The 16,492-nt window shown below is 39.8% G+C and overlaps 2 protein-coding genes across 2 annotated transcripts; both read left to right on the forward strand.

Moving 5' to 3' along the window:
- Positions 1-4,460: 4,460 nt before the first annotated feature.
- LOC112295308 (putative NAD kinase 2, chloroplastic) lies at positions 4,461-8,977 on the forward strand. Its single transcript, XM_024546682.3, has 2 exons — positions 4,461-4,928; positions 5,509-8,977. Exon 2 carries the CDS (start codon positions 5,662-5,664, stop codon positions 8,650-8,652), a length of 2,991 nt encoding a protein of 996 aa, XP_024402450.1. The 5' UTR covers positions 4,461-4,928; positions 5,509-5,661; the 3' UTR covers positions 8,653-8,977.
- Positions 8,978-13,174: 4,197 nt separating this feature from the next.
- On the forward strand, positions 13,175-15,694 carry LOC112295628 (glycosyltransferase BC10). Its single transcript, XM_024547459.3, has 2 exons — positions 13,175-14,136; positions 14,522-15,694. Exons 1-2 carry the CDS (start codon positions 13,636-13,638, stop codon positions 15,158-15,160), a joined length of 1,140 nt encoding a protein of 379 aa, XP_024403227.1. The 5' UTR covers positions 13,175-13,635; the 3' UTR covers positions 15,161-15,694.
- The last annotated feature ends 798 nt before the right edge of the window (positions 15,695-16,492 follow it).

Consider the following 16,492-nt stretch of genomic DNA (forward strand, 5'->3'; position numbering starts at 1 on the left):
AAATTTTGAGATCAATTAAATAATTAGATCGAAGTGTATGAAGGTTTTTATGGATTGAGGTCTTAAAAATTGGAGTTTGAGGGTTTGTGAGTATTTCTAAAATTTTCAGTGATTTATCAATTGGATTGAAGTAAAAAAAACATTATATGAATACTAGACTTGATTAACATGATTTTAGGTGAAATTTGAAAGCAATTCAACCATTCAAGAAGGAAATATTGGCACTTGAAGTTCAGCATTCAAATTGGAGTAGGAAGCCACCTAATATCTAATTGGATTATCTTACATTTCTCTCGATTATTAAGTTCTATTCATTTCATCTTTCTTATGCAGGTTTCTAAGTAAGACATTAAAATGTATTCAAATTTTGAATTGATGTCAACAATTTGATCAATAGTTGTTGAGATTCTATTTTGCTATAGGATTTGTTAAGAACTTGTTTAAGATCCAAGATTTGATTAGGATTTAGTTTGAGATTTGGTCTAAGATTTGGTTAGGATTAGGATATGCCTAGGATTTGGTTCAGAACTTATCTAAGATTTATCTAGGATTTAGGAATTTATTAGGATTTCATTAGGATTTGACCTAGAATTTGATTAAGATTTAATTAAGATTTCAATTAGAATTTGATTTAGGATTTGATTTAGGATTTTGTTAAGATTTAATTAAAGTTTTAATTAGGATTATATTAGGATTTTGACTTATAATATTTTTAAAGAATATTTATATTTCTTTTATGACTTCTTTTAAATTTATTTCAGTGAGTTAAAGTTTGATTTGGTTATTAGGGATAACTTAAAGTTTATTTAAGGCTCTATTAGACTTGGTAGGATTGTTGTTACATTGTTATTTATCTTCCATAGCTAGGTGCCTAATGTCATGTGATAACACAATTATATAGTAAAAAATAAAAATATGGATATTATTATAAAAGAACCTAGTAGAAAGATGTAATAAAAAAATAGGATACATGATAGAAAGGAAGTAAAAGATTTGGTCTTAATGTTGTCTTTTTAAGGAAGGTACTTCTATTTATTTTGTAAAAGCATAAATGATCCAAATCAAGGAAATAAAATTAAAAAAATAATATAGTCATGTGTAGGCAAGAATTAAGAGTATATTTTAGCAAATTGTTTTTCAAGAAACCAAGAATTGATATCTAGAAAGGACCAATTGTCAACCTAAGTCGAAATCAGATCTTGAGGCACAAAATTACACACCCATAGTGACTTTAAAGTTCTTTGGTAGATTGGAGAGCAAGATTTGACACCAAACTTGAGAAAAGATTTTTGGGCATTAGTTTTATATCAATTGAGTCTATATTGAGTTTTTGAGGGATTTTCAAAGTTAGTGATGTTCTTGGTTGGTTTAGATTTTGAGAAATAAAAATATGTTTATAAATTTGAGGGTTTCATGAGTTCTATGGTATTTATACAAGTGAACTTGGAAAAAGTATTGATGTACTAGTTGTAAATGTATGTGCAAATTTTGAAGTCAATCATATTATTAGATCAAAGTGTGTGAAGGTTTTTGTGGGTTGAGGTCTCAAAAATTGGAGTTTGAAGGTCAATGTGTATTTTTAAGTTATTCAACAACATGTCAATTGTATTAAAGTTTAAATTTTTTTTGTTGATATTAGACTCGACTTCCAATATTTTAGATGAAATTTGAGAGCAATTCAATAGTTCAAGAAGGAGATATTGGCATTGGAAGTTTAGTATTCAGATTGGAGTAGGAGGTTGTATAACACCTAATTAGATTATCTTATATTTCTCTCAATTAATAAGTGCAATTGATTTCAACTTTCTTATATTTGTTTTTAACTAGGATATTAAGAAGTGTGCAAATTTTGAGTTGATATTAAAGATTTAATTATTAGATGTTGAGATTCCAACTTGCTATAGGATTTGGTTTAAGGTTTGTCTACGATTTGGTTAGGACTTAGGATTTGGTTTAAGATTTAATTTTGGATTTGTTTAGAATTAAGATTTCCTTGGGATTTGGTTTAAAACTTGACTAGAGGTTGATTAAGGTTTGTTTAAGATTTATTTAGGATTTAGGACTTTATTAGGATTTCATTGGAATTTGACATACGATTTGGTTAAGGTTCACTTAGGATTTTAATTAAGATTTGACCTAAAGTTTGGTTAAGATTTAATTAAGGTTTCAATTAGAATTACATTAGGATTTTTATTTTTAATATATTTTTAGAATTCTTTATTATTTCTTTAATGGTTTTATTTTTAATATATTTTTATAATTATTGTTATTTTTTTAAAATTTTTTTTTATATTTTTGTAAAAAAATTATTATTTTTCTATGAAATTAGTTTGGGACTTCTTTGTGTTTCTTTTATAACTTCTTTTAAATTTATTTTGGATTGGTTGAGGTTCAATGAAGATTATTAAAGTCTACTTAAGCTAATTTAAGTTTCTATTAGATTTGGTAGAATTGTTCTTGCATTCCTACTTACCTTCTATTGCTAGGCACCACATGCGTCCTCAAGCAAGAACACACGTAATACAACACTAGTGCATTTTCAAGCAAGAATACATGTAATATGACAATAGCATCTATCTAGAATCAACCATGTTCTTTTAAAGACAATCCCAGCAAGGCTAGAATCCTACAAGGCCAAAGATCCAACATCATTCAAAGTCCTTACAAATGCATGTCTATTTATCAATTAGTCAAGGAATCAATCAATAGATAGAAAAATCTATAAATCTAGCAATGGATGGCATTTTCAAGGTTCTAAGATACAAATTTGCCTTTGCAATGACCAAACTATTCAAAGTCGAGGAAGCTCCAATGATGCTGCTCTCCCTCCTTTGGATAGGCCTTTCTTTTATGTACATTGAGAGTGCCCATCAAATAGATGAATAATTTTGTGTATTTATTCTTTAGGTGAATGTTCATTGAATGACTTATGGTAGATAAACGAACATCTTTGGTGATTAAAATCACCATTAAACCATTGAAAATAATTTTGTGCTAATTAAAAATTTTATTTGCTAAAAGACAAGATAAGAAAGTTTGGTTATAAGTCAAAAAGTTGAAGAAGTCTTTTAATTGACCAATTGCTTGAGACAAAAAAGTTTTCTTATTAGCTATATTGTCTTTTTATAATGTAAAAATTAATATTATCCTTTTGTAATGTAATTTTTTAAAATACAATCAAGATTTTTTATTTAAAAATATTAAATTCCAAAAAAATCACAACAAATGTAGTTTATTCTAAAACCCTATTAAATTAATTATTTTAGCTATTGAAATAAATAAAATTTATCTTTGCCAATAACACTAAAGAAATGTAAATGGTTCCATTGTTATTTGATTTGATTTTTGATTTTTGATTTTTTTCTAAAGAATTCTTTTAATTTAGCTATTAAGGTGTTGTTGAAATTAAGAATTATATTAATCAATAATACTGAAGGAATATAAATAATTCCCTTATTGTACATATGCTATTTTTTCTTTTCTTTTCTTTTCTTTTTCTTGGTCAATATTTCTTTAAGAGTGGTTGATTTTCAACTTAACAACCACAATTTAAAATTTGCAACTTTTTTGTGCCCAATGCCACAAGTTTCTACTAGTATATATATATATATATATATATATCTATATATACACACACACCCCACCAATTCCATAATCATCTCAATTTTAAAATTCAAGATAACATTTCCTTGTTTTAGTTTCTTCTTTGTTCTTGAACTAAAGATCTGTTATGATAAACCTTGCACATTTAAATCTTCCATGAACACCATGGTGCACACTCACTATTCAAATCACCTCATTCTCACTCTTACAAATTCACACATGCATGCATTCATCTGTACACACACATGCATTTATTCATTGATTTACACATGCATGCATTCATCTGTACACACCCCTGCATGCTAAAGGAATCCAATACCACCAAACAAACAAACAAAGCGGGTAACACTGCAAGCACTTCGAGAGAGGCGCCATGAAAACACCCACCTTGCACAGCATTTCGTGGACACTTGCACCGATCCCCCCAGGAAAGGGGGAGAGGGGGGGGGGGCACCCAAAACCGCCACATTTACCGGGTGTCGGCACTGTGTCGGCCGCCCATCACACACTCACACACAAACAGTCACAATACAGACATGAACGGACGCTGCAAGGGCAACGGAAGCCCGAGCCCAAGAATGACAAGCTCAGCAACCACACCCCTCCCCAACAGCCCTGAACGCAACAAAGCCAAAACATAAAAGAGGCCTGACAAATAGCAGAGCATTGAATACAACTACAAAACAAATTACAGAGAGCGAGAGCGAGAGAGATGTTTCGGAACCTTCAAAGTCCAGGATGGGAACAGGTCCCCCAGGAAGTGAGCGGGGGTTCCCAAGCGGAGTTCCCGAGTTCCCTAGGGATAGCAAAGGGAGGAAGCATGAGCAGCAGGAGCAGCAGCAGCGCAAGGGGAATAGGGAGCGTGATGTCGTCGTCGTCGAATTAGCGGCGAGCACATCGGCGATGCTGGTGTTCGCGGATTTTGCTTGCTCGGTCGGATTTCAAATCCGGAGGAGGATGGATATGTGTTGAGAGGCGCAGGATCATCGTCGTCTTTCTGCCTTGCCTTCCGCTGCTGCCCACGCTTTCGCACGCCCCACCCCCACCTCGCCATTCCCAAGGACAAGTCTTGCAGCACCGATTTTGCCCAATTTTTGGCCTCCGTTGTTAGCTGTTGCCTCGAGCTGGCCAGTTAGCTCGGTGACGCGGAGATTCGGTAGGTTTTTTTTTTTGTGTTTGTGTTCGTTTTAGATTTGAGGTTGGTGGGTGATGGGATTAGAGGCCGTGGAGGTGGACTGGTGGAGGCGGACTGGCGTTGTGGCTTTAGTGGAGGTGGGCATGGTTCCTGTGTGGGCTGAATGAAGCAAGCGCGGCTTTCTGTTTCGGTGAGTGGATTCTGCGGATGCCTGTCTTCTAGTTCCCGGTGAATTTTGTGTTTCAGCGAGGTGGTTCGTGGCGAAAAGCTTGTAGATTTCTGTCCATGTTTGTGGGTTTTCCAGAGCTTTTGGTTCATGCCGCGGACAGGTTTGGGCGGAGAAATGGTAGGTTGTTGAGGGGCACGAAATGTTGGAGTTGAAAACGGAATTGAGTCTTGTTTCGATTGTGGAGGAACTGTGCAATTGCTGCCGGTTGGCTCCACGCGTAGTGGATTTTGGCTAGAATGTTGTGGTTATGCTTCTTCCTAACTTTTTGAACGAGGAATTGGGTGGCAATCTTGTTGTTTTCCTTCTCCTGTTAGATTGAGTGGGTTATTGTCTGGAGCGATGAATTTTTTGGATGATGTATACGAAGAATTATTAGTTGAATGGAAATTCGAGCATGAATTGACGATAATGATGACAAATCAGAGGAGCTGCACCGCAATTAGTGTCGACTAGCTTTCTCTTTTCCCGTGTGATAACCCCTCAATGGGATGGAACTATCTTTCCTGCGAATCTGATAACAGAGTTTGATTCAATTCTGCAGGAACACGCCTCTGGAGAATCACCACTCGATTGATATGACCATCACACAATGAGGTCTATGCCTGTGGAAACTGAAAATTTGTGGCTTAGGGGACTGAGTGGGAATGAGCTGGGCTTTTGATCTGCCCCTTCCGTGGTGAGTGAGCAACGGACAATGGCAACAGCAGTGTACAACATTGTTCTCGGTTTACCTCAGACGGATGTCCCCCGCAGAGCCTGTGGAGTGAGGTGGGACAGAAATCACAGCCATGGCAGGGGCTCCTCTACTTGGCTTCGGCGGCTGGAGCGTGGATTTATGTCCTGTAATGCAAATAAAATTGGGTCACCACCGCCAAAGGCAAGATGGCCAGTGGACGCTATCTCAAACGAGGCATTGTCGGCTGAATGGACGCCGTCTCTTTCCATCGAAGAAGTTGTCCAGCTCCAAGCACAGGAGGAGGAATCTCGACTCTTTCGCAATGGGCCGCCGCCGGGAGATCTCGCGGAGGTGGAAGCGTACTGTCGCATTCACAGGTTGGCGGAAGTCTTGCACGCGGCTGTGATGTCCTCGTTACGTACTTTGACATTGGTGCAGGCTGGCTATGCAAATGACAGGGATATCCCTGTTCTAGAGGAAAAAGTTGTTGCTGGGCTTGCTCGCATAGGGGCCATCTTGCAGCAGGGCCGTCTGGAGGTCGTTGGAAGCCGACAGTTCGTCAACATGGTGAATTCTCCTGGATTTGTTCCTCCGCTGGCACGGTTGCGGGCGGAGCTTAAGGAGTCGTGTGAATCACTTCAAAAGGCACTCGAAACATGTCTATATCCCTCTCTCATTCCTGAAAGCATTTACAGGCCGCTACAACGCCTACATAACATATGCTACGATGCTGGTTTTCCAAGGTTGCCAGGCTCCCCAGACCATGCTGACATACCGAACCTTGCTGCCGTTAAGTTATGCCCTTTCCAAGGTGGAAACCCTAACCTTAATCAGAATGAAGAGATTGCATTCTGGCGAGGAGGACAGGTCACGGAGGAGGGTGTGGAGTGGCTTCTGCAACAAGGATTTAAGGTTGTGGTGGACATGCGGGCTGAGCAATCCGGTAGTCCGTTTGTGCAATCTATGCTTGAAACTGCAGAGAAGACGGGAAAGCTGAGGATAATCAAAATGCCCGTGCCTTTTCGCACGGCTCCCACGGCAGAGCAAGTCGAGGAGTTTGCTAAATTGGTAGCTGTCCCTGAGAATAAACCACTGTATCTGCACAGTCAAGGTGGAGTGGGGCGTGCCTGTGCCATGGTGTCTAGGTGGCGGGAGTACGTACTTCAGCTTAGTGGAGAAGGGATGCGTAACCCAACCAAGGGCTCGTTAGATAGCAGTAACTTCTCAAGTGATGGAAATACCAGTGATGATGTAGGTGCAGCTTTGCGTTTCCCTACAGATGATTCAGCTGATGAAGGCGCCTCTGATTACAGCAACTCCAGATCACTTGACGCAGGAGACCGGGATGCTAAGGATTCCATCACTCCTATGGAGATATCTTCCAGTGGTGACGAGGATGACCAGCGCATGATTACAGCAGTTAAAAGCTCCTTTGAGGCTCAACGTCCTGGTCCAAATGTATTCAATAAAAGTTCAATGTCCCAATTCATGAAACGGCGGAAGACAACCCCTCAGGGAGCAGGGCCTGTAATTGGAATTAGCGATCTAGCTGAAAGCACAGCAAGGAGGGATCAAATAGGTGGGATTGCCGGGCCGGCTGGACAATGGAGATTAGCAGAACCAGGTATTCCTCGAGCAAACGCAGGTAATGATTCGTTAGTGACAGAGCCAAGGGGATTTCCTGAAACTTCAGAAGAGAATGGAAGACTAAATCAACAGACTGGTGCACATAGTGATGTAGCTGGCGAGGAAATTAGAAATGAAAGTAGTAATGGCGCTGCGGTGGACGGAGAAGTGTCTTCCAGATCTGAACAACCAGTTGTGCGGAATGGAGGATTGGTTAGGGTAGACCCTGCCGAAAGTCAGGGTAGATCTGAAGTTGAGAACGCCCCAATAGTCGAAGGGGATATGTGTGCAAGCACCACTGGAGTTGTAAGAGTTCAATCTAGACGCAAAGCAGAGATGTATTTGGTGCGAACAGATGGCTTCTCTTGCACCCGTGAGCGGGTGAAAGAATCCACTCTTGCTTTCACACACCCTAGCACGCAGCAACAGATGCTCATGTGGAAAACGCCACCTAAGACTGTTCTACTGCTGAAAAAGCTTGGGATGGAGCTCATGGACCAAGCACAGACTGTGGCATCTTACTTGTTTCACCAGGAAGGCATGAACGTGATGGTTGAGCCAGATGTGCACGATGTGTTTGCCAGGATACCCGGGTATGGGTTCGTGCAGACATTCTACAACCAGGATACGAGTGAACTACACGAGATGGTAGATTTTGTGGTGTGCCTCGGCGGGGACGGTGTGATCCTCCATGCATCTAATCTGTTTCGTGAAGCTGTTCCTCCAGTCATCTCTTTCAACTTGGGCTCGTTGGGGTTTTTGACATCGCATGCTTTCGAGGCCTTCAAGGGGGACTTGAAATCTATTATTCACGGCAGCGGGGTTTACATCACTCTGCGCATGAGACTCCGGTGTGAGCTCTTTCGCAATGGGAAACCCATTCCTGGCAAAGTGTTTGAAGTGCTCAACGAGGTGGTAGTGGATCGCGGCTCCAACCCTTATCTCTGCAAGATCGAGTGCTACGAGCGATCCCGACTCATCACGAAGGTGCAAGCGGATGGAGTGATCGTGGCCACCCCAACGGGCAGTACCGCATACTCCACCGCAGCAGGAGGTTCCATGGTCCACCCCAACGTGCCGTGCATGCTATTCACACCCATTTGCCCACACTCGCTCTCCTTCCGGCCGGTTATCCTGCCTGACTCGGCACTTCTGGAGCTGAAGGTGCCGGATGAAGCCAGAAGCAACGCCTGGGTGTCATTTGACGGCAAAAAACGCCAGCAATTGTGCAAGGGGGAATCGATGCAGATCTCTATGAGTGAATACCCCATGCCCACTGTGAACAAGCTTGACCAAACGGAGGATTGGTTTGCCAGTCTGTCGCGGTGCTTCGGCTGGAACCAGCGAATTGAGCAGCGCTCCATAACTTTCTACCAGGAATAGCTTCATGTACAGGTACATACTCGTCCACTAAGACGACTTTCAGAATGATGAATGTCGTCACATGTATCACTACTCGCGTTTGACGCCTACACATAAAACTCCGATTTTTCCTTTCCTGTTTGTAATGTAGTGCAGGAAACTCTGGCACAGACAGCATGGTTGGACCCGCCGATAGAAACCTGTTACATCGGTACTGTGGTGATATTCTCTTGTCTGCTCTTGTCTATAGCGTAGTAATCAACCCTTTGTCTACAGATTCAGTCCATAATTTGGGCTTTTGAGTGTAATAGAGCATGGGCCCTTCCAACCCACATGCACATGTGCACATGACGGCTTCAGTGAGTGATTTAGAAACTCAGAACATGGTGAGTGTGTCTCAATGGTGCTTTTTGTTACAACTGAGAGCTTCTTCTAGTCCTGTATGGTCCAGTCTGATCTTCGCCACCTTCATGGTCTGCCTTTGTATGCAACATATCCCAAGTGGTTTGAATTCGACCTTTGTTATGGACTTACTGCTTTTTGTATTAAGGTTCTGAAGTTCACGCAAAAGTGGTTTTTTCATGAATCTGTGATTGTTTTCCAAACGCCACCAATGTCAAGCCATGTCCTTCATTCACTAATATTTTTTTTAAAATCAATGATTTCTGAATGGATGGGATCTTTTGGAATTTTTTTCTATGAAGTCTTGGATTTGATATGTGAGGCAAGTATTAGTTTTATAACCAATGCAACCAATGAAAAGAAGAAAAATGTTGAATATGTTTAGTTAGCAAGAATTACAAATTCACATTGACAGGGGACCAATCTATCTTGAATGGAGGGGGTTTTCCAAGGATGAATAAATTGTAGCAGAAGCCTTGTTATCTATGAAATGTGTTCAAATTTGTTTCCTCTACAAGATTTGATCAAATCTCTATCATGTATCAAATGTGTCTAGGTTTTAAGATTTGGTTTAAATAACAATGTGAAAATTTTAGTTGTTCAATCATTTATTTAGTTTCAACCTTCTAACAATATTGTTTAGAAGTGTTGATTTTTTTTATTCATCTTTTTCTAATATTCAAGTTGTTCTAAACTTCTTAATGATGGACCATATTACTTTGTTCAACTATTGCTTTAAACTTTTGTTGCTATGTTGAGTTTTTTTTTATTAAAGCAATAAATGTTCTTCTCTCTCTCTCTCTCTCTCTCTATATATATATATATATATATATATATATGGTCTTTAACTATCATTCTTCGATTTATATATAAAAAGATTATCTATGAGGTTTTAAAATATATATATTTATATATATATGTATATATATATTAGATATAAATTAATATATATTTGTATTATTAATAACTAAATAGATTTACATTTAATGTCAAAATTTTAAATGAGTAATTTATCATTTTGAAAGTAATTTTGATTTTAGATAAGTATTTTAGAAGCACAATATAATATGATCAAATAAGAGAATGGCAAGATGGACATCATCTTTTATTATACATATACCTTCCTATGCTATACAAATAATACACTAATGTTGCAAGTTTTTCAACAAGCTTGACATTAATGAGGCTAAAATGTATAAAAATGATTTGGTAAAGTTTTAGGATTTCTTTACACACACTTGCATTCTTTGATACTCTCTTTGTGGTATAAGAGATAGCTTGACTTAGTGGTGTTAGATTTTCATCTTTCCTTGAAAATGTGTTGGTTGTGCATTTGTATTTGGTTTAGATCACATACTTGATAAGACAAAGTTCTATGAATTGTCTAGGATTAGTAATACTTATACCAATTAATAATAATAAACTTTATTTATTGCACATGCTTATAATACATGGCTTCCATCTTAGTGATACTCTACCACAAGTCAATTGTGTCTACTATCCACATGTGCTTTGCAATAATTCACATTTGCCTAATGCAGTGACTAATCCATCCTTAAGTAGTCTACCTTCTTTGTCCCAAACTCAAGTTGTTCCTCTGAGTTCAGTGACAACACTATGAGTGTCCCATTTATCTTCTCACTGCCATTGCTCTTGCACTTTAGTTGACCTCGTGTTATTGAGCTTATATATTTGTTTTAACAAGTAATAGATTGTCTACACAATAAAAAGAGATTGTGCATCTAGCTGTTGACTTTAAATAGTTAGAATAAGAGTGTATATATATATATATATATATATATATAATTTTTTTATTCTATTAAATATTTATTAATAATAAGTTGAAATTTCTATTAGAAGTATAAATATACTCTAAAAAATTAACCTCTTATGACATAAATCATATCTATATCTATTTATATATGTATTAATTATAAAGCTAACACAAGAACCATCATAATATTTGGTAAATAAACCAGTTAAGATCAGAAAGTCAAAAAATAAGCATTATATATGGATATGTGTTTTTATTTCTAAAGTTAATCACTTTATTTTAAAATATTCAGCTTTTAAACTGATGATTATTTTAAAATATAAAAATAAATATCTCAATATATGGATGTTTATTTATGTCTTCAATATAACACTAGTCTAAAAATCAAGAAGAAAGCAAAAAAAGTAGTGAAAGGCAAACTTGTTCAAAATTAAATCCTTTATAAATATTCAATCCTAATTACATATTATTATAATCTAGTTTGATTACTTTTTTATTACTATTAAAAAAAAGAAATACATACTCTTATAATCTTTGCAGTCATGAAATGCTAATAAATTACAACAATATGTATTTCTGTGGTAGAAAAGAACACAGAAGAGAATAAATAAATAAATAAAAACTTTGGTAACATGATTTGATTTAATTTGATTTTTCATTTTACTTTTTAGACTTTTAGAACGTGCAGATGACTTGCTTTGTTGTATTGTTGGTACTTTTCTTTCTTTTTGCACACTCTACTTTTGGAACTGTCTTGGGACCAAACCACAAAAAGAACACTGGAAAGTGGCAGGTTCAAAGTACACTAGAAATAAAGAGTGCACACATGAATTCTGGCATTCTTTTGAATATAAAATAATATAAAGTCACCTCATGCACAAGATGAGTGAAACTAATATAAGATTTCGCAGCAGACAAATTTAATACAGGAAAAATTCATTAAAAATAAATACTTAAAAATTCAAAAGAACTATTGAAGCTCAGTACAACCATGAAGTCTGCATGCAGAAATTTTGTGTTTGGTTTTTTATAAAACAAGTATCTGTTTTTCACAAATTAAATTGAAACACACGTTTTCCACCCAACTCAAAAAAAACATTAAATTTAAATATATATTTGTATATATATATATATATATATACACACATGATGATTATTATTATATTGCAATATCAACAATTCCATTTGGTAACTTTCACTCCAAAGTCAATTCCTTGATCCAATGATTGAAGCTTGAAAACTATAAATACAAACACTTAAAAATCTGTGTACCACCCAGAAAAGACTGGAACCCTTAATATATCCAATACAAACAAATAAAGTCGAGACATAAAAAGGTCTTTTTCAGTACATCTTCAGCACTTTGAGAAAAAGAACAAAATCAATGGTCAGAGCAGAGCCTCAAGAGCTGCAATAGAAAGTCCACACGGGCACGGGAAACCGAGGAGGGGGGATCCCAAGGGCGTGGCGGAGTCCCATGAGCGGGAGCCATGAGTGTAGAGCAGAGGGACTCCCGTGGCCGCGCCTCGCCTCCGGCACCAGCAGTGAGTGCCACACATCGAGCAGCATTTGCGTGGAATGGCGCGTGAGGGTGTGTTTGTATGTATGATGCTGGTGTCGTGGGCCCGCTCGAAATTGTGGTCGCATTTAGTGACGGAGCAGCACTGCACGAGTGGGATGATGAGAGCCACGACCAGGCTAGGCCAGGCCAGGCCAGTGTGTCGCGTCGTCTCGTCGTCGTCTCATTTGCCGTCCCCGTGGTGGACTTGCTTGCTTGCCCCGGACAATCGTTGAAGTTACGATGGAGGATTTGTCCATGCCGGATTCTCGGGTATGATTCTAATTCGGCCGTAACGGAGCTGACGTGAACACTGTGCATAGTGCTTGTTCACTATGCCTTTTCGGTGGTCTGTATTTCAGCACGATCATTGGCTGATTGCCGTCTTGCACGGGAGGCGGGGGACTTCTAAGACTTTCAACGCGGACGCAGGGTTTTCTTCTTCCTCCTCCTCCTCGTCTCCTACTTCGCTAGTCGATCTCATATGTCGGCTTTGGCGGCTGGTTGGAGTTATCCCTGATCTTGTCAAATTCGTTTAGGTTTGTTCTACGGGTTGACGCTTGCGTTTGTTAGTGTATTCTAGCGTGAGTTCACGAGTTGTAGGGTTTGGTTATCGGTCGGTAGAAATTCTTGAGCTACCCTGGTGACTCTAATTTGAAATGCTGTCGGCATGAGAAGGTTTTGTGTGTGTGTGTATGAGCTTTATTTATTTTTTTAATCTTGTTGAAGAGCTGGGTTGCAGCTACAACCACATTTAGCTTCTGGAGTAAAACACAGGGTTAGAACCTGGATCAGAGTGAACCTTGCCCGTAGAGTGTGAAATTGGTCACAGAAACGCGGAATGTAGGACACTAGCACCGCGAGCTGATGAAGACACTGACGTTCCAATTAAGTTTATTTCATTAATATCTCATTGAAGAGCTGGTACACACTAACTAATCTCGTGATCGATTTAGTTAAGTTTTGTTCCCGATTTCCAACGATCAAGGTGAGAGGGACAGATTTTTATATTCGTTCTTTTTTAACTCCACAGGGAACTAGAGTGGCTTGAGCTTCAAAAATATCGAGTAGAAGTAGCTCTGTGACGAGTGACATCACACATTTGTAGGATTTTTTCAATGCCATTGGTTTAAAGTTTCCGTACAAGGAAAGGACCATCGATCTTGGATAATACCGGCAGGTATAGTGACGGTGCCATTGATGGTCGAAGCTCTGGACCAAGGGAAGACGTTTTCTGCACAGAGCATTCAGAGGTCTTACGTCTGTAGGAATGATCGAATCTCCTCGATGGATCGGAGGTGGAAGACATGGCTCGGGAGGAAGAATTTCCACAAAGCTTTCCAGGGCAATCAACTTTGTTCTCATATTGGGCGCAGGAATGATGCTTGGCGTTTTCCTGACACTTCAGTTTCTGAGCTACTTGAGGCTGGGCATTCTGTCTCCCAGGGGAGCTAGAATTTCTCAGCGGCACGGTCGAGGCGTACTCGACTACGAAGATGCTAACCCTTATTATTTGAATGTGATGGAGGACGAGGAGCTCCTGTGGAGCGCATCCATGGTTCACCGTCGCCCCAAGCCTCCCGAAGTCGTTCGAATTCCTAAAATTGCATTCATGTTCCTGGCGGTGGGGCCTTTACCTCTGGCCCCACTCTGGGAGATGTACTTCAAAGGTAACGAGGATCGATACAACATTTACGTACATTCTCTTCCTGGATATAATTTGGAGGTTGAGCAAACATCTCCGTTCTTCGGCCGGCATGTTAGAAGCCAGGTTGGTCTACAAAACATTCATCCCCCTCAACTCCTACCATCTACCATTGTGGTGGTTTTTCGTTCTTTGGCTCTTTTTTACTTTTTTTCTTTTTTCTTTCCCTCTTAGAAGCTGGGTTTTGAAACACTTAGGCTGCAGTTCTCTGTTTCTGTCACTCCGTTTGTCGTCCAATTCTTGACTTTGTTGAGGTTCAGAACATCCGCGTAATAGGTTTAGGGCATCCCGCTATATTTTCTTTCATTTTTAAATGGGCGCAAGTGTTGGTCTATCATTGTGTCTCTGCATTGACAGTTCGGGTAACCGGAATATGGTTTAGACAGAAACTTAAGAAACATTGCAAGTTCATACGCATAAACTCGGGCTAAAATTGTTGAAAATATTCCAGGCCACAAAATGGGGTGACCTCTCAATGTGTGATGCTGAAAGACGATTGCTGGCAAATGCGCTACTCGACCAAGATAATGAGCGGTTCGTCCTGCTCTCAGAGACTTGTGTCCCTCTGTGGACTTTCAACTTCACGTACGACTATCTCATGAAGTCGAACCAGAGCTTTGTCGGAGCGTTTGACGATCCAGGGCCGGTGGGCAGGGGTCGCTATGACGAGAGGATGCTTCCGGAGGTGTCCATTGAACAGTGGAGGAAGGGATCTCAGTGGTTTGAAGTAGACAGAGAGCTCGCAACCTACATTGTCTCTGATGTTAAGTATTATCCCAAATTTCGGGATTTCTGTAAACCAATTTGCTACGTGGACGAGCATTACATTCCTACCATGTTGAATATCGAATTCCCAAAAAAAGTGGCCATGAGGAGTGTGACGGCAGTGGATTGGACCAAAGGAGGCGCCCATCCTGGCGAGTTTGGGAAGGATGACGCCGTGGAATTCTATCAGCGGATTCGAAGTGGCCATGATTGCACCTACAATGGCGAGTCGGGGCATCTCTGTTTTATATTTGCTAGAAAGTTTTTGCCCGAGAGCTTGGAGCCCTTGCTGGCCCGCAACATCAAGCATCGAGAATTCGGCTAGATGGTTCTTTCCTTTAAGTTACAAACTCTGGACAATTCTCCACGCTTGGTCAATGAGTATGCTCATGGAGGAGAGGACATTTTCAGACTGCAAGTCGAACAGAGTGTCTGTATCCCTGCTCCATTCAGGATATGCTTTGAGATTTTATCGTGTTATTTTTTCCTCTTCCCAACAGATGCTCGTATGGAGAGGCTGCAGGTTCTCTAGCAAACGGTTACTCGTGCCACCCTTCTGTCTGCGTGGAATGGTTTTGAAGGTTGTGTAGCGAGACATGCTGTCTGTGGACAGCAGATAAGATCACCTTCTGGAATATCAGTGCAAATTCGGAAATAAATTCTGTAGAAAGCTTGCGAATGGCTTTAGAGAACATCATGGCAATAGGCTGCAAGAGCGCAGTGTACACACACAACAATATTGTACGATACATCAGTGGGATCTGAGATGTAAGGTGAGTTTGACCGATCGCTGAATTCATTATTTGAGGGGTCTGTGTTAGATTATCTCTCCGTCATGCATCCCCAAAGTTTTCATGGATACATAATCCAAACTTGCAGGCAGTACGTTTCTAACTCACATGTCGGATTCTCCACTCCCCAGTTTTCAAGCGTCACCTCATATGTCCTAAATTTGTGTGATACGCAATCCACTGTACGGGCAGGAGATCATGCTCCAATTTCTCCTTCAGAAACTGGTACTAGAGAGTTATTTTCATGTGTCTATTACCTCGTATACTACTCGGGGGGTGTCAGGGATCTCTTTTCTTAAAATTCACGTCACACAGCTTCAAACCAACACTAAAACCCTGCTCCATCTTCGCACATTTCTCCACTCCACTCGCGTTACCCTGATACTAATGAGATTCTCGTGAATCTTCTCCCAACTATATCTACTATATTAATCCACCCGAACTTTAGCCTGCATACGCAGAGGTCGGAAGGAGGCAACTGAATTCGCTCTGAACAGCATACGCATACATGTCATGCGGCCACACTTCACCAGAATGATACCCAAAGAATCACAACGATCTGGACGCACATCCCAACGTCCAGCCTCCAGGAAGGTGCGACACAGACTCCACGCGTCTGAATTTGAAGCAAAGCAGTACAGCCAGACCAAGCTTATCTCCGAAGAAGGAGGATACGATAGCCCGAAGACATGTGTAAGGCTATGCTAGTTTCAAAGCACATCCACCAAGCCTGTCCTGCAGATCACCGGCGCTTCCAGTAACCCCGACCCCATTTTAGATGTCGAAGAATCTGAAAGAGTAAACCACCAGATCAGATACTTTCGAAATCGACCAGCCAGGTTGCAAATGCCGCGTGCCAACCATGG

This window comes from Physcomitrium patens, chromosome 18 (assembly GCF_059467195.1).
Source record: "Physcomitrium patens ecotype Gransden chromosome 18, ASM5946719v1, whole genome shotgun sequence".
In the NCBI taxonomy this organism is placed as follows: Eukaryota; Viridiplantae; Streptophyta; class Bryopsida; order Funariales; family Funariaceae; genus Physcomitrium; species Physcomitrium patens.